The following is a 16,431-nucleotide window of genomic DNA, read 5'->3' as shown; positions in this document are numbered from 1 at the left end:
ATATATTTTAGTGTGACTTATTACTGACCACACAATCACCTGCTAGCTGAACTGATAACTTAATTCATTCTGTAATAGTGTGTTAGTATGCCTTGCTGCAACTATCTCAAGGTTGGCCAGGTAATTGATTCAGCTTGCAAAATTTGAATGCTCACTCACATACACTAAGAGCTTTCTGTGCAAAACCCATCAGCAAGGCACATTGTAAAGTCAAGAAAAATATACTTAAGACAATCCTAGTTAGCCACCAAGTCAATAAATCAAGAATCAAAAAATGCGACTCTCCTGGGTAACCTGCAGCCAAAAGCCCAATCTGTCATTTCCAACACTGCAGAAATAAGTGGTGACCTTTCAGTGCAAGTCTGCACTCTGTCATATTTCTAACCACTGTCCAAGGACCAACTCCAATTCAAGTTAGAGAGAGCAATATATAAAAAATGTTCATGATTTGAACAGTCGTAAGTGTGCAGTTCAGATTCGAACACTTTAGACAGCAATATTATTTGGCTTCACAGTTGTTCAAAAATACTGTCATTTTATCATTGTTGTGTCTCGGGCACAGAGAAAAAAATGTCCTCACAGGAGACATCAGTCAGCAGGGTAGTTCATTGTTAGCTATGACAATTACTAACTTCTCTGCAAAACTTGTGCTATTTGATTGCAAGCAACGATGACAGTGGCCCTTGCTCCCTTCACATAATCATTTTTTGTTCCTTCACAGTTTTCCAGACCTTGAGACAATCCAGTGCACTGAAGGTACTCAGTGCTGCAATAGCTCCAACAAATATGAACAAATCTCTACTCTGCCATGGTATTATGTAAAGATTGCCCTTGACTCCATCAGAGAAAGCTATCATACCACAAAGGACACGGTACTCAAAGTGACTTTGACATACAGAATAGCCAAACAGTCTTCACAAATCAGTGGTGTAATATCAGAATTACATCGTAATATCCATATTCCCAGCAATAATTATTATACTAGAGTTTCATTAGGTTTTAGACTAGCATCAGAAGTCTCAATAGTAATAGAAGAGCTTTTATAGCAAAGAGATTAAAAAAGGGTCGGCAGTAAAATGTATCTGCCATTTATTGAAAAATTTCACATGCAGATAGCTTCATCTTAATTACCTTGGTAGACAGTATTTAAAATGCATTAATCCTAATTTTAACCCTGCCCACCTGTTGGGAATGGTGCATGTGGAGGTACTGAAATTGAGTTTGGGAACTTAAATTTAAGTTTATTTATGAGTGACACAAATAGAAGATAGAACATAGCACATTACAGCGCAGTACAGGCCCTTCGGCCCTCGATGTTGCGCCGACCTGTGAAACCAATCAAAAGCCCATCTAACCTCCACTATTCCAATATCATCCATAAGCTTACATTAGCACTGCAATGAAGTAACTGTGAATATTCCGTAGTTGCCACACTTCAGCACTTGTTCGGGTATACTGAGGGAGATTTTAGCATGGCCAATGCACCTAACCAGCATGTCTTTCGGATTGTGGGAGGAAACCGGAGCACCCAGAGGAAACCCACGCAGACACGGGGAAAATTTGCAGACTCCGCACAGACGTTGACCAAGTCGGAAGTCGAACCCGAATTCCTGGTGCCGCAAGGCAGCAGTGCTAACCACTGTGCCACCAACCACACCTTCCTGAATCATTTATGCCTGTTGTCATTTTAACTTCCAATTATTTTTTGCATTGGAACAGGAACTCTTGTCCCAGGAAAGTGGGGGCCAAATTACAATATAAAATTCATGCTCAATGATACCATTTGGAATTGCAAGCAATTTTAACTGGAGGTCGACAAAGCCCAGCTTAATCCTGGTACCACTAGTCAAGTCTTGAGAGACAACCTGGGTTGTGGGCACAAGAAGCCAAAGCAAATTTTGTGATTTGATGTTTTTAAAAATCCTTTTGGAGCCTCAGACTCTTCAGCTCATTCTTGCCAAGGCTGTCACCTCAAGTTCCCAGCCGTGTCTGCAACCCCAAAACCCCATTCCCACTTCCAAAACCAAATTTTAAATAAGAGTTACATAGAAACATACACAAAAAATAGAAGCTGGGGTAGGCCATTTGGCTCTTCGAGGACGCTCTGCCATTCATTATGATAGAATTCAATACCCTGTGTCTTGCCTTTTCCCCATATCCCTTGATACCTTTAACCTCAACTGTTATATCTAATTCCTTCTTGAAATCACACAATGTTTTGGCCTCAACTACTTTCTGTGGTAGTGAATTCCACAGATTCACAACTCTCTGGGTGACGAAATTTCTCCTCACCTCAGTCCTAAAAGGTTTACCCCTTATCCTCAAACTACAACCCCCTAGTTCTGGACTCTTCCACCATCGGGAACATTCTTTCCGAATCTACCTTGTCTATAACACTGTTAGAATTTTATAAATTTCTATGAGATCCCCTCTCACTCTTCTAAACTTCAATGAATACAATCCTAACCGACTTAGTCTCTCCTCATATGACAGTCCTGCCATCCCAGGAATCAGCCTGGTAAACCTCTGCTGCATTCCCTCTATAACAAGAACATCCTTCCTCATAAGGACACCAAAAATGCACACAATACTCCAGGTGTGGCCTCACCGACGTCCTACACAATTGCAGTAAAACATCCTGATTCCTATACGCAAATCCTCTTGCTATGAAGGCCAACGTACAATTGCCTTCTTTACTGCCTACTGTACCCTCACTCTTACTTTTAGCAACTGATGTATGAGGACACCAAGGTCTTGCTGAGTATCCACCTCTCCCAATTTACACCCATTCAAATAATAATCTTCCTTCCTACTTTTGCTACCGATGTGGATAACCTCACAATTGTCCATATTATTCTGCATCTGCCATGCATATGCCCACTCACTCAGTCTGTCCAACTCGCACTGAAGCATCCCCTTCACAGCTCACCGTCCCACCCAACTTTATATGATCTGCAAATTTGAGATAATACATTTAATTCCTTCATCCAAATCATTAATATATAATGTGAACAGTTGGGTCCTAGCACAGATCCCTGCGGTATCTCACTAGTCACTGCCTGCCAATTGGAAAAAGATCCAATTGTGCCAACTCTTTGCTTTCTATCTGCTAACCAGCTTTCTATCCATCTCAACACACTACCTGCATTCCCATGCACTTTAATTTGACATAGCAATCTGCTACGTGACACAATGTCAAAAGCCTTCTGAAAGTCTAAATAAACCAAATCATAGAAGCAAAAGCTGACAGGCTTGAATTTAAGAGCATGGTCAGGCATATTGCCACATGCACTGGCCCCTGCACACAGCGCTTCCACCCTCATTAAGATCAGGGTTGCTGTTTTGGAAGTTTATTAGCCATTTTTAACACTTCATCCACTTCCAGATAAACAACCTGACTTCAGTATCTGACACAATGCAGATTTTAACTCTCAGAATCCATCATAACTTAACATTACTTTATGCTCTGGATTTACATCCAACAGTAAAATAACTTTGTCTTATAGACTAAACACATGTTTTTTTTCTGAATTATCTGACTTACAGTCATATAATCATGAAAATATTAAATCAATACACAGTGAACTGTTTTTACCTCATTGTGAATCTCTTCTGTTTGTCTCACATAAGTAGGTTCCAACGAAATCAGGGAGGGAATGCCCAACAATGGATCCTTTCGTAGGTTCCTCATGGCTACATCACACCGTCTAAAAATATAGTCCAATGTACCACTTGAACACTGTAAAATACATAATTTGATTGAATATTACCTGGGTACTATAGTCACATACATGCAAACTACTGGGGGTCTGTGAAATTAAAAAACAAAGTAATTTATTGTCATTCGGTTATTTTGTTTCAACTGATTTCAAATTGGATTATATGCAGTAGAATCATTGTTTGTACAAAATAAATCATATATGCATAAATCATGGTAAAAATCATTGGCTCCAATGCACCTCTCCCCGATGATCTCAACGCATTCTATGCTTGTTTGGAGCAAGAAGTCAGCAAGAGTGCGCCCTCCATCCTGGAAGGTTGGGCGAAACCTGTATCCAAGGTCACCATTGCTGACATCAGAGCAGCCTTCTCAAAAGTCAACCCACGGAAAGCAACTGGCCCAGATGGAGTACCTGGACGAGTAACTCAGGTCCTGCGCGGAAAAGCTGGCGGAGGTATTCGCAGACATCTTCAACCTCTCTTTGCACCAATCTGAGGTCCCTACCTGCTTCAAGAAGACGACCATCATCCCTGTACTAAAGAAAGGGCAGGCAGTGTGCCTTAATGACTATCGTCCAGTGGCTCTGACATCCATCATTATGAAGTGCTTCAAAAAGGTCAGTCATGGCACAAATCAATTCCTGCCTCCCAGACTGCCTGGATCCACTGCAGTTCGCCTATCACCACAACAGGTTCATAGCCGATGCCATTTCCCTGGACTATACTCAATCCTGGAACACCTAGATAACAAAGACACCTATGTCAGACTCCTACTCAGGCAACAACTCAGCCTTTAACATCATTATTCCTATGAGACTCAACTCCAAACTTAGTAGCCAGGGGCTCAGCTGCTCCCTCTGCAACTGGATCCTAGACTTCCTAACCCACAGAACGCAGTCAGTAATGATAGGAAACAACACCTCCTCCACGATCATCCTCAACACCGGTAAACCACAAGGCTGTGTCCTCAGCCCCCTACTATACTCCTTATACACCTATGACTGTGTGGCCAAATTCCCCTCCAACTCGATTTTCAAGTTTGCTGACGGCACCACCGTTGTAGGTCGGATCTCAAACAATGATGAAAGACAGTACAGGAAACAGATAGAGAATCTGGTGAACTGGTGCAATGACAATCTCTCCCGTAACGTCAACAAAATGAAAGAGATAGTCATCGACCTCAGGAAGCATAGTGGAGGACATGCCCCTGTCAATGGGGACAAAGTAGAGAGCTTCAAGTTTTAGGTGTCCAGATCACCAACAATCTGTCTGGTCCCTTCATGCCAAAGCTATACTTAAGAAAGCCCACCAACACCTCTGCATTCTCAGGAGACTAAGGAAGTTTGGTATGTCTGCTACAACTCTCACCAATTTCAACAGATGCACTATAGAAAGCAGTCTTTCCAGTTGTATCACAGCTTGGTATGGCTCCTGCTCTGTCCAAGACTGCAATAAACTACTAAGGTTCGTGAACGAAGCCTAGTCCATCACTCAAACCAGCCTCCCATCCATCGACACTGCCTACTCATCCCACTGCCTCGGAAAAGCAGCCAGCATAATGAAGGACCCCACGCACCCCAGACATACTTTCTTCCACCTTCTTCCATCAGGAAAAAGATACAATAGTCTGAGGACACGTACCAACCGACTCAAAAACAGCTCCTTCCCTACTGCCATCAAACTTCTGAATGGACCGACCTCACATTAAGTTGATCTTTCTCTACACCCTAGCTATAACTGTAACACTACATTCAACACACTCTCTTTTCCTTCCCTATGTACTGTATGCTTTGTCTGTACAGCGTGCAAGAAACAATACTTTTCACTGTATACTAATACATATGACAATAATAAATCAAATCAAAAAAATATTACAGAGAACCAAAATTTAGAAGACATGAAATATCTTCAGGAATAAAATCAGAATATTAACTCTAATGTTTTCATAATTCAGGTATCGGATGCACACATTTGTTCTGTTTAATCATAAACATTAAAACTGTTCAGGTTGAAACATTTCTACCACATTATTTTACAAACTTCTTTGTTCATGTACTGAGATGCATAGCTGAATTCTATTAAACATATAACCATTATGTTATGAAATGTTTCCTGCTTGCAAATCTGACATTAAATCGTACATAAAATCCTACAGTGCAGAAGGAGGCCATTCGGCCCATCGGGTCTGCATCAACCACAATCCCACCCAGGCCCTATCCCCATAAACCCATGCATTTGCCCTAGCTAGTCCCCCTGACACTAACTGGCAATTTTGCATGGCCAATCCACCTAACCCGCACATCTTCGGGCTGTGGGAGGAAACCAGATTACCTAGAGGAAACCCAGACACGGAGAGAATGTGCAAACTCCACACAGATAGTGACCCAAGCTGGCAATCGAACCTGGGTCCCTGGCACTGTGAGGTAGCAGTGCTAACCATATGAATATAAATTTTCTCTAACTGAAAATTGAGACCAAGCATCATTTCAGCCTCCATCATAATTTTCTGTCTTGCCACACTTTCCATTTACGTTGCTGGCCATTCACTCAGAAATTAAAGTTGTTTGAAGCTTTGGCATCCTCAATGATGCTGAGTCAAGTTGCAACCCTCACACTCTAGTCATCACCAAAAATACTTACTTCTATAACAAATTTCACATCCAACTCCCCACAAAAATTCTTATCCACCTCCGTTGCCATCTTTAAATTTGATACCTCCAATGCTCTGCTCATCATCCTCTCACTTCCTCCCTTCATACACTCCAAATCATCTAAACCTTATCATGTACTACAGTGACACAATCATCAGTGTTCTCCAAGACAATCTCTGACCTCTTCTACAAATTTCTTCATGCTTTTAACTCACCCGATCTCAACAGCTTTACATTCCTTCCCATACCCTTCAATCTTCAGCCTTCATGAATCCCCTTTTCCCTTCACTCCAAAATGAAAGATTTTGATTCCGCTGACTGGAATGGCTTCCTTAAACACCTCCACTCCTCTTCCCTTCACTCCATAAAGTCTTCTTAAAACAAATTTATTTTAGCAATGCATCCAGTCACCTTTCCTAATTTTCCTATTCTGGGTCAATTCCCATCTGAAAGATATCTTTCCTTCAATGAAGTGCCTTCTGGGAGTAGGTTGGCTGTCCACCTGTCCCATCGGAGTTAAAGCCGAAGTCAGTAGATTGGGATCAACTTCCAGACATGCTTCTACTTTTGGGAATTTAACCACAACCTGCACTTCCATGTTAAAATTGCCTCTTAAGATGCAGATGCAGAAGCAAATAGTCTCATGATGAATGGAATGTTAAGGTTGAAACGCAGGTCTAGGTTGAACAGGGCTTGGAAAACCCTTCCAAAAGCAGTAGGATGCAAAAAATGCTCTTAAGAGGGAAGTAGATCAATATTTGCAAAAGAAAACACATTTAAAATGTGTTTGGAAAGGGCAAGGAAAATGGACTACATGGATATTACTTTCAGGAAGCCAACACAGGTGCAATGAGTTAAATGGCTTCCTTCTATACTGTAAAATTCTATAAAGATTAAATGACTTCACATAATATGCAAACAACAGAAGTGTATTGAAGACAGTCACACAATGTTGAGGGTTGGATGACTCCTTTAAAGGCACAAATTTGTCCTATGGTTTGCAACATTATCCAAAAAAAAATGCAACAAAATCCCAGCCATTATTTATAAGTTGCCACAATAAATACTATCTGCACTGCATTATTAAGTTTTGTCTTTTAACTCATGTTGCTTATGATGCAAGAGGCTCTGCACTGCATGATCTCATATAAAAGCTTTGGTAGTTGGAAGAGATTTAAAAACAACAGAAGAAACAGGCTCGGGGTTACGATTTCCAGAGTGCATAGCAAGTCATTAAGCCATTACTAAAATGGGGTATCAAACCAGCATGGTGTCACTCCTCAGCAAATTAATTACAAAGTGTAAAAATGCAAATAAAGTAATGTTCAAGGTTTTAAAACAGCAGAAGAATCCAAAACTTTCTGCATAAATGTGAACATACAAAATCCCCTCAGTTGAAATTCCCACAAAAACCCGATAAATCTCAACACTGACCAATACAGGTTCCAGTTGGCAATCTGTTAAACTGATAAATAGTTAGATTACTTGCCAAGTGATTATGGTGTTGCACCAGTGACAAAAAGGTTGCGGATTCATAACATTAGCATGTTATGAAATTCGATCATTTGTGAGCTAGGCACCAGAAAAATAATTATGAAACCTGAAGTCACATAAAACAATTGTCTTTGGAAGACTGACATTCCAACCATTATTTTGTAAATTGAGTTTGTGTCTTTATATGCCCTGTTTGTGAACAGGACTCCCACTCAACTGATGAAGGAGCAGCGCTCTGAAAGCTTGTGGCTTGTGCTACCAAATAAACCTGTTGGACTTTAACCTGGTATTGTGAGACTTCTTACTGTGCATACCCAAGTCCAACGCCGGCATCTCCACATCATAGTCATATTCATCAGGAAATAACCTACTTGATTTCACTTTCAACAACTCCATAGTGAAGATATATCTGTACATGATAACATTGGTAGTACACCGCTACAGTAAGGACATCTTCCATCGTGTAATGTAGCCTCCTAATGGCTTGGGACGTTCCTCATCTTAAATTGCCATTGAATGCAGCATATCTTTGTTCCATATCAGTCAATGACCAAGATTCATAATATACTGGCCCGCATGTTCCACCCTTTCTGGAATTAGAAAACTACAGCTCCTAGAATAATCATTAATGTATCTGCAGCAAATATTATGAGCAGTTCTGAGTCAGTGTGTGCCAATATGTCTGGTGAGAAGTACGTTCTATATATTGTGGAACAAGATTTTTAATGTTCTCCCCAACATCATGCTTGGTTTTACGTAAGCAATTGCCCTAGTGGTTCATTCACATGTGCCAGATTTGAGAAGAACTTCCCTATCTGCTTGACCATCCCCATGAAGCATTGGCACTCCGAACTATTATGGGAAGTGGAAAATCTTGCTTGGTCTTTCAGGGATCAGCCTTGAACTATATTACCCAAAAATATATTAGTTGATCATGAGAACTCACAATTATTGTTGCATGTCGGCCCTGCTTCTTCCAAGCATGGCAATACTGCTCTCACTCTTGCATTATGCCCCAGTGTGGTGCACCCGTGAATCAGGATGATTCCAAAGGAATATCTTCTAAAGAACTTAATGAATGTAATCAGTAGTTTGGATTCCTTGTACAAATCTCCAGACCAGCAGCCATTGTTTGCATCCAACTTTGTAAAACTGGTACTCTTAACTAGCTTTGCCAGACTCTTATCCACAGATGCCATTGGGTAAAGCTCACTATCCACTACCTTGTTTAACTGTGTGAGGTCAACACAGATACATAATGAGCCATATGGTTCTGGTACAGGAACCATGCATAAATACCAATTTGTGGGTTTGATGATGGATGACAGCATGCTGGCACTGCTGCCTCACAGTGCCAGGGACCCGGGTTCAATTCCCGGCTTGGGTCGCTGTCTGTGAGGAGTTTGCATGTCTCCCTGTGTCCGCGTAGGTTTCCTCTGCGTTCTCCAGCTTCCTCCCACAGTCCGAAAGATGTGCTGGCTAGGTGCATTGGCCATGCTAAATTCTCCTTCAGTGTACCCGAACAGGCACTGGAGTATGGCGACTAGGGGATTTTCACGGTAACTTCATTGCAGTGTTAATAGTGACAATAATAAATAAATAGATGAGATAACTTCCTGATGCAGCACTGACTCAATTCCGTGTTTCACATTTTGTAAGAATGCATGTGAAACCTTCCATGGGGTGAACAAGCACATTGGTTTTACATCTGGTCCCAGTGCGGTGCAGTAGATGCTGTCAACTTCGCTACACCTCTGAATAGTTTCAGGAATTTTGTCCTGAATTCTGTTGATTTTACTTACCTTGCTAGCTTTTCATCAACTTTATCATTCAATTGCTGATCTGTGCAAGTTTTTTGACGAAACAGTGAACATTCTTGATTGTGGACCACATACAAAGTTTCTTTGATTTTTCTTCCTTTATGCTGGAGTTTAACAGTCAACCGTCCCTTGATTTTCAGTTGAGTGTAAGAAGATCAAGCAAATATAAGCTCACCTCACTTTAAGTAGGCATCAGGCCGATAGGAAATCTTGGTATTCACTTGAGTGGGCTGCTCACCACTGTTTAAAATTCATGGACAGCCCGTCAATCAAATTTTTATATGGCCTATCAATCAAAGTGGCTCAGGCTTCAGAATTAAGACATTCTTTAAGTATCTCAAGCACCTGGCCCATAAAGCACCCACGGTTATAACCTAACCATTTAGTTCTAGCTATTACACATCAAAAGTAATACAAACCAAATTGCCATACATATAAAGGAAATCCTATTTGAAACATGCTAAAAGTTCATCAGGAATACTTGTATCTCTGATCTTCCAACTCCATATTTCATAACTTTCAAAAAAAAATGAAAGATTTGTCAAAAGATATTTAACAAAACCTATGGTTGGTCAAGTTTCATCGTGCAATATGTTTGAAGAAACATTTATAATGTAGGTGAAGTATTTTGATTTAATCTTGAACAAGCAAACTATCAAAAACAATTTTGATTCCATTTTCAGCTTTCTCGGGTATTTGGTCAAAAGGGTTCAGAAGGGGAAAAAAAAAGACATTATAACTTCAAACTGCAGATGGAAATTTTAAGATTCATTTAGCACAGCAGTTTGGCAATTGTGCTACCTGGTCAAAAGATTTCATTTCACAGAGAAAAAAAAAAGCAAGATTTTTTAAAACATCAAATCTTACCTCTGCCACCCTGTGGGTGGAGCTGAAGCGTGGCTGCATTCCAGAGAGCACACAATGTTGATGGGTCGTATTAAGATCATCTAAGAACAGATTATGAGGCACAATCATAATTTAATCCACATAAAAATATTAAAAATGAAATTTAATCTTTGAAGATAGAAAATTACTTTTCAGTGTACACGACAACCAATCATGCAAGAGAAAGTCACACTTCAAGATTAACAAAAAAATATATACACCAGAATCTATAGGATAAGTCTTGAAGAAAATCAATATAAAACTGAAAGCAATCTGGGAGAGATAGTTAAAATTAAATATATTTTTGAAAAATAAAAGAGATGCTTAGATATACAGAATGGTCGTGGGTTGGATCTCAAACAATGACGAGACAGAGTACAGGAATGAGAGAATCTGGTGAACTGGTGTAATGACAATAAACTCTTCCTCAATGTCAACAAAACAAAGGAAGTGGTCATCGACTTCAGGAAGCATAGTGGAAAACATGTCCCTGTCCACATCAACAGGGACGAAGTAGAAATGGTCGAAAGCTTCAAGATTTTAGGTGCCCAGATCACCAACATCCTGTCCTGATCTCCCCATGCCGACACTATAGTTAAGAAAGCCCACCAACACCTCTACTTTCTCAGAAGGCCAAGGAAATTTGGCATGTCAGCTACGACTCTCACCACCTTTTACAGTTGCACCATAGAAAGCATTCCTTCTGGTTGTATCACAGCTTGGTATGGCTCCTGCTCTGCCCAAGACCGCAAGGAACTACAAAAGAGGTCATGAATGTAGCCCAATCCATCATGCAAACCAGCCTCCCATCTATTGACTCTGTCTACACTTCCCACTGCCTCAGCAAAACAGCCAGCATAATTAAGGACCCCACGCACCCCGGACATTCTCTCTTCTACCTTCTTCCGTTGGGAAAGAGATACAAAAGTCTGAGGCCACGTACCAAGCGACTCAAGAATAGCTTCTTCCCTGCTGCTGTCAGACTTTTGAATGGACCTACCTTGCATTATGTTAATCTTTCTCTACACCCTAGCTATAACTGTAACACTACATTCGGCACTCTCGCGTTTCCTTCTCTATGATTGGTATGCTTTGTATAGCGCGCAGGAAACAATACTTTTCACTGTATACTAATACATGTGACAATAATAAATCAAATCAAATTCCATTGATAATCATTCAATTTATATCCCACGTCATAATGAGAATTTTTCTGTTCAGAAGCATGCAGTGGAGTGACATAGCATAACAATATGCTTGTGGCACAGTCGTTAGCACTACTGCCTCACAGCTCCAGGGGCTCTCATTCAATTCCTGGTTTGGATCACTATCTGTGCGGAGTCTACATGTTCTCCCCATGTCTGTGTGGTTTTGTCCGGGTGCCCCGGTTTCCTCCCACAGTCCGAAAGGCGTGCTGCTTAGGTGAATTGGCCGCGCTAAATTCTCTCTCAGTGTACCTGAACAGGCGCCAGGGTGACGAGGGGATCTTCACAGTAACTTAATTGCAGTGTTAATGTAAGCCTACTTGTGACACTAATTAATAAAAGAACTACATGTACACTACTTGTTTCTCTATTTTCTTTTCTCTTTATGCTTCCAGCTGTGACAAATTCAATGAGGAGTGCAGAAGAGGATGCCAGGAGCAGCACCAGGCATACCTAAAAACGAGGTGCCAGCCTGGTGCCAACACAGAACTATATGCATGCCGAACAGCAGAAGTAGCATACAACAGACAGCACTAAGCAATTCTACAACCAACTGATCAGATCTATGTTCTTCAGTACTTCCGTGTCCAGAGTTCGGAATTATTTATACAATACCATTGTCATATTATCATCTCCTAGGAAACTAGTTTGAGAGAGTGTTTGGGAGACAGTGAGACTGCAAAGGTTGAAACATCAACACAGGACGTCTGAAGGTAAGTAGTTGAAATGGTGATAAACAAAGAGCCAGGTAAGCAGCTTGATCAGAAATTTACATTTGGCAGACAAGAGAAGTGATCTAAAGTTGACTGTCAGATTTCAAAGGAAAAGAAAATTATAGCACAGGAACAGGCCCTTCAGCCCTCCAAGCCTGCACCGACCATGCTGTCTGACTGAACTAAAGCCCCCTACCCTTCCGGGGACCATATTTCTCTATTCCCATCCTATTCATGTATTTGTCCAGATGCTCCTTAAAGCTCACTATTGTATCTGCTTCCACCATCTCCCCCGGCAGCTAGTTCCAGGCACCCACCACCCTCTGTGTAAAAAACCTGCCTCGTACATCTCCTTTAAACCTTGCCCCTCGCACCTTAAACCTATGCCCCCTAGTAACTGACTCTTCCATCCTGGGAAAAAGCTTCTGACTATCCACTTTGTCCACGCCCCTCAATCTTGTTGACTTCCATCAGGTCGCCCCTCAACCTCCATCGTTCCAGTGAGAACAAACCAAGTTTCTCCAACCTCTCCTCATAGCTAATACCCTCCATACCAGGCAACATCCTGGTAAATCTTTTCTGTACGCTCTCCAAAGCCTCCACATCCTTCTGGTAGTGTGGCAACCAGAATTGCACACTATATTCCAAGTGCGGTCTAACTAAGGTTCTATAAAGCTGTAACATAGGCAAAATGAGGCAAAATAGTATGTTTACTTCATAAATACAGTGGCCTTGAAGTAATAAAAAAGGTCAATTCTGGGAAGAGGAACTTCGAAAAGACTGTAGAAACAATAGAGTGAAAGATCAAAGGGGGAAAATATTTAAAGTGAGACACAAGGCTGTTGTGGTTTGGCTGAGAGATCTTGACAGCATGTGTTGAATCCAGACCCGCGAGCACCCGTTTTGCTGCCGCCCTCAGAAAAGGAGAAGCCTGTATAAGATTTTCCCTAGAGCTGAAGAGCATTCTGTGGTAATATTACTGGATTTTCTATAGATTAAAAAATCTATAACGAATGTGGCCATCAAGAGGAAATGTTTGTAGAAGTACTGTTAACTGCATAAAGATGTTCTTATGCTATAGGTATCATTTAAAAAAATGTTCACCTTCATTATTTAAAATCATCACAAGTAATCTGAGAATTACTTATCTTGACTTTAGATACTTCCACATTATATACAAATTCCAAACCATTTTGGCAGCTTGTTTTAAGTTTCCTTTTGAGATTTGAGCATTCTGGCACTTGCCATCTGCTGTGCCATAACACAGTTGTGAATGCTGGTGGTGGACAATTAAACAATTAACCAGGTGCAGAGACTCCAAAAATATCCCCATCCTTAATGAAGGTTGGGCCCAGCACATCAGACATAGGGCGGCATGGTAGCGCAGTGGTTAGCACTACTGCTTCACAGCTCCAGGGACCTGGTTTCGATTCCAGGCTTGGGTCAGTGTCTGTGTGGAGTTTGCACATTCTCCTCGTGTCTGTGTGGATTTCCTCCGGGTGCTCCGGTTTCCTCCCACAGTCCAAAGATGTGCGGGTTAGGTTGATTGGCCATGCTAAAATTGCCCCTTAGTGTCCTGAGATGCGTAGGTTAGAGGGATCAGCGGGTAAATATGTAGGGATATGGGGGTAGGGCCTGGGTGGGATTGTGGTCGGTGCAGATTCGGTGGGCCAAGTGGCCTCTTTCTGCACTGTAGGGTTTCTATGATCAATGCAAAAGACAAAGCTGAAGCATTTGCAACCACCATTAGCCACAAGTGCCGAGTAGATTATTCATCTTGGCCTCCTCCTAAGATCTCCAGCATCATCAGCCTTCAGCCAATTTGATTCATTCCATATATCAATGGTAAAAGGCACTGAATACAACAAAGGCTATAGGTGCTGACTACAATCTGGCTGGAGTACTGAAGATTAGTGCTCCATATCGAGCTATGCCCTTAATCAAGTTACCCTAGTAGCCAGAATTTTCCAGCCATGTCAACAGCTGGGACGGGGAGCCATTGACCTTTTACAGCTTTCCAAATTTTCCCATCCCACCCATGACAATGCCTGCGGTTACTGGGGCTGCAAAACCTTGGCTAGTATAGCTATAACACTGCCATCCATCTGACAATGTGAAAAATTGGCAAGTATGTTCTGTCCATCAAAAGCAGGACAAATACGATCTGGCAAAAAGGCAACCAATTAGCAGTGTGAAGGATTGTGCCATGCTGTGATAGCCTAGGCTGGGACCTAATCTGGTGGCAGGGTTATTTTGTTAGTCGGAATTTGGTAACAGTTATTCTCTTTTCAAAGCAAAAGCTATTATTTGTTTTTTTCTGCAATTGGTCTATTATTTCAATGACTAAGAAATAAAAATACCATAATTGGGATACCATGTGATACTGACAAATACAGTGAAATCCAGATGAATTCAATCCCTGGGGATCTACCCACAAATTTGTGTTAAGTGGAGCTTTGTGATAGCCTAGGAGACCCCATTCCCACACAAACGTACCCCTATGTAACATGATATGCCTGCAATGTGGTCTGTGTCAAAAACAACATACTTGAATGCCAAATGAAAGATCTTTATTCGATCTGTTTATGTCTGAGTTTGTAAAAGGCCAGAATGTTGCATTCAAAAACGTCAGGTGTTAGCACCAGAAAAATTCCATAATCAGTTGAAGAACAGACTGCATCTATGATGGCATCATTTGGAAGTTTCATCATGTAGCATCATCCACCTCCACATAGGTTTCCAGTTGTTTCTGCTGGAATATCCATGTCTCAGGTGAGCAAGAAGCGTCTCATCATCAGGTTGGTTGGTCTCACCCTGCTCCTCCTCATTCTTGGCAACTTGTGCAGTCGTAACTGGCTTGAACCCAGCATGGTGGAAGCAGTTGGCAATTATGGTTTCTGTCACCATCTTCCACACCTTCTTCATTACGAACATGACCTCTAAATTGAAAGATCAGCTGATGTCAGCAGTGGACTTTCAGGTTCCTAATCATCCCTGATCTACTGGCGAGAGGAGAGGTTGGGTAACATCTTGGCCTCCATGAAGCAAATTGCCTTCTTGGACTTTCCTATCACAAGCAGTGGCAGCTTTTTCTTGCTCCTTGGTCTGCTTTCCACTATTACATATTTCACCTTTAAATATAAAAGAGCGGTGAGGCAAATCAAACAGCTTGGTTTCCTCCACATTAAAAATGTCTTCTAGTACACATTCATTCAAGACATAGACAAAACAAATTTGAAGCCAATCATCTGTCATTGCTGCCTTAACTCCTGCACCCTCACCATTTACACATTGCAGTGCCTCACCTTGAACTGCACATTCCCTATTCCTTTGCCAGAGAGACTTCCCTTTCATGCAGGATTGGACTGGAGATGGGAACATCCTCAACTTGGGTTGCCTTGAAACGTGTTTGCAGAGCTTTTACATCGGGATAGACAGCTAATCTCATCCTCTTTCTTGCTGGAAAGAATGCCTGTTTGTTGAACTGTTCCAAGATGTTCATGTTCCCTTTCACAGGGAGATCGCGATGTCAAATAATGGCTTGCCCAGTACTTCACAATTTTACACTCTTTTTGAAAAAATTGTTCATGGGATGCAGGTTTTGCTTGTTAGACCAGCATTTATTGCCCATCCCTGGTTGCTCAAGTAGGTGCTGGTGAGCTACCTTCTTGAACTGCTGCAGTTCCTGAGATGTTGGTACACCCACAGTGCTGTTAGGGAGGTAGTTCCAGGATTTTTATTCAGCAACAGTGAAGGAACAGCATAGTATTTCCAAGTCTGGAAGGTGAGTGACTTTGAGGGAACCTCCAGGTGGTGGTATTTCCAGATACCTCCTGCTCTTGTCCTTCTAGATGGTAGTACTCGTGGGTTTGGAAGGTGCTGCGTAAGGAACCTTGGTGAGTTCCTGCAGTGCACCATGTAGATGGGTACACATGGCTGTCAC

General features: G+C 41.5%; 1 protein-coding gene across 7 annotated transcripts in view; it reads right to left on the bottom strand.

Moving 5' to 3' along the window:
- fto (FTO alpha-ketoglutarate dependent dioxygenase) overlaps positions 1 to 16,431 on the bottom strand; it is a 439,188-nt gene that overhangs the window by 317,551 nt on the left and 105,206 nt on the right. For all 7 annotated transcript variants that reach the window (XM_078210887.1, XM_078210889.1, XM_078210888.1 and 4 more), the window contains 2 exons: positions 10,553 to 10,632; positions 3,596 to 3,739 (listed from right to left, as the gene is read on the bottom strand). In XM_078210887.1, coding sequence (XP_078067013.1) covers positions 3,596 to 3,739; positions 10,553 to 10,632 — 224 coding nt within the window. The remainder of the gene's footprint in view (positions 1 to 3,595; positions 3,740 to 10,552; positions 10,633 to 16,431) is intronic.

This window comes from Mustelus asterias, chromosome 4, assembly GCF_964213995.1.
Source record: "Mustelus asterias chromosome 4, sMusAst1.hap1.1, whole genome shotgun sequence".
NCBI classification, from domain to species: Eukaryota; Metazoa; Chordata; class Chondrichthyes; order Carcharhiniformes; family Triakidae; genus Mustelus; species Mustelus asterias.
The sequence above is the reverse complement of the archived record's forward strand: the minus strand, read 5'-3'. Positions and strand labels throughout refer to the sequence as shown.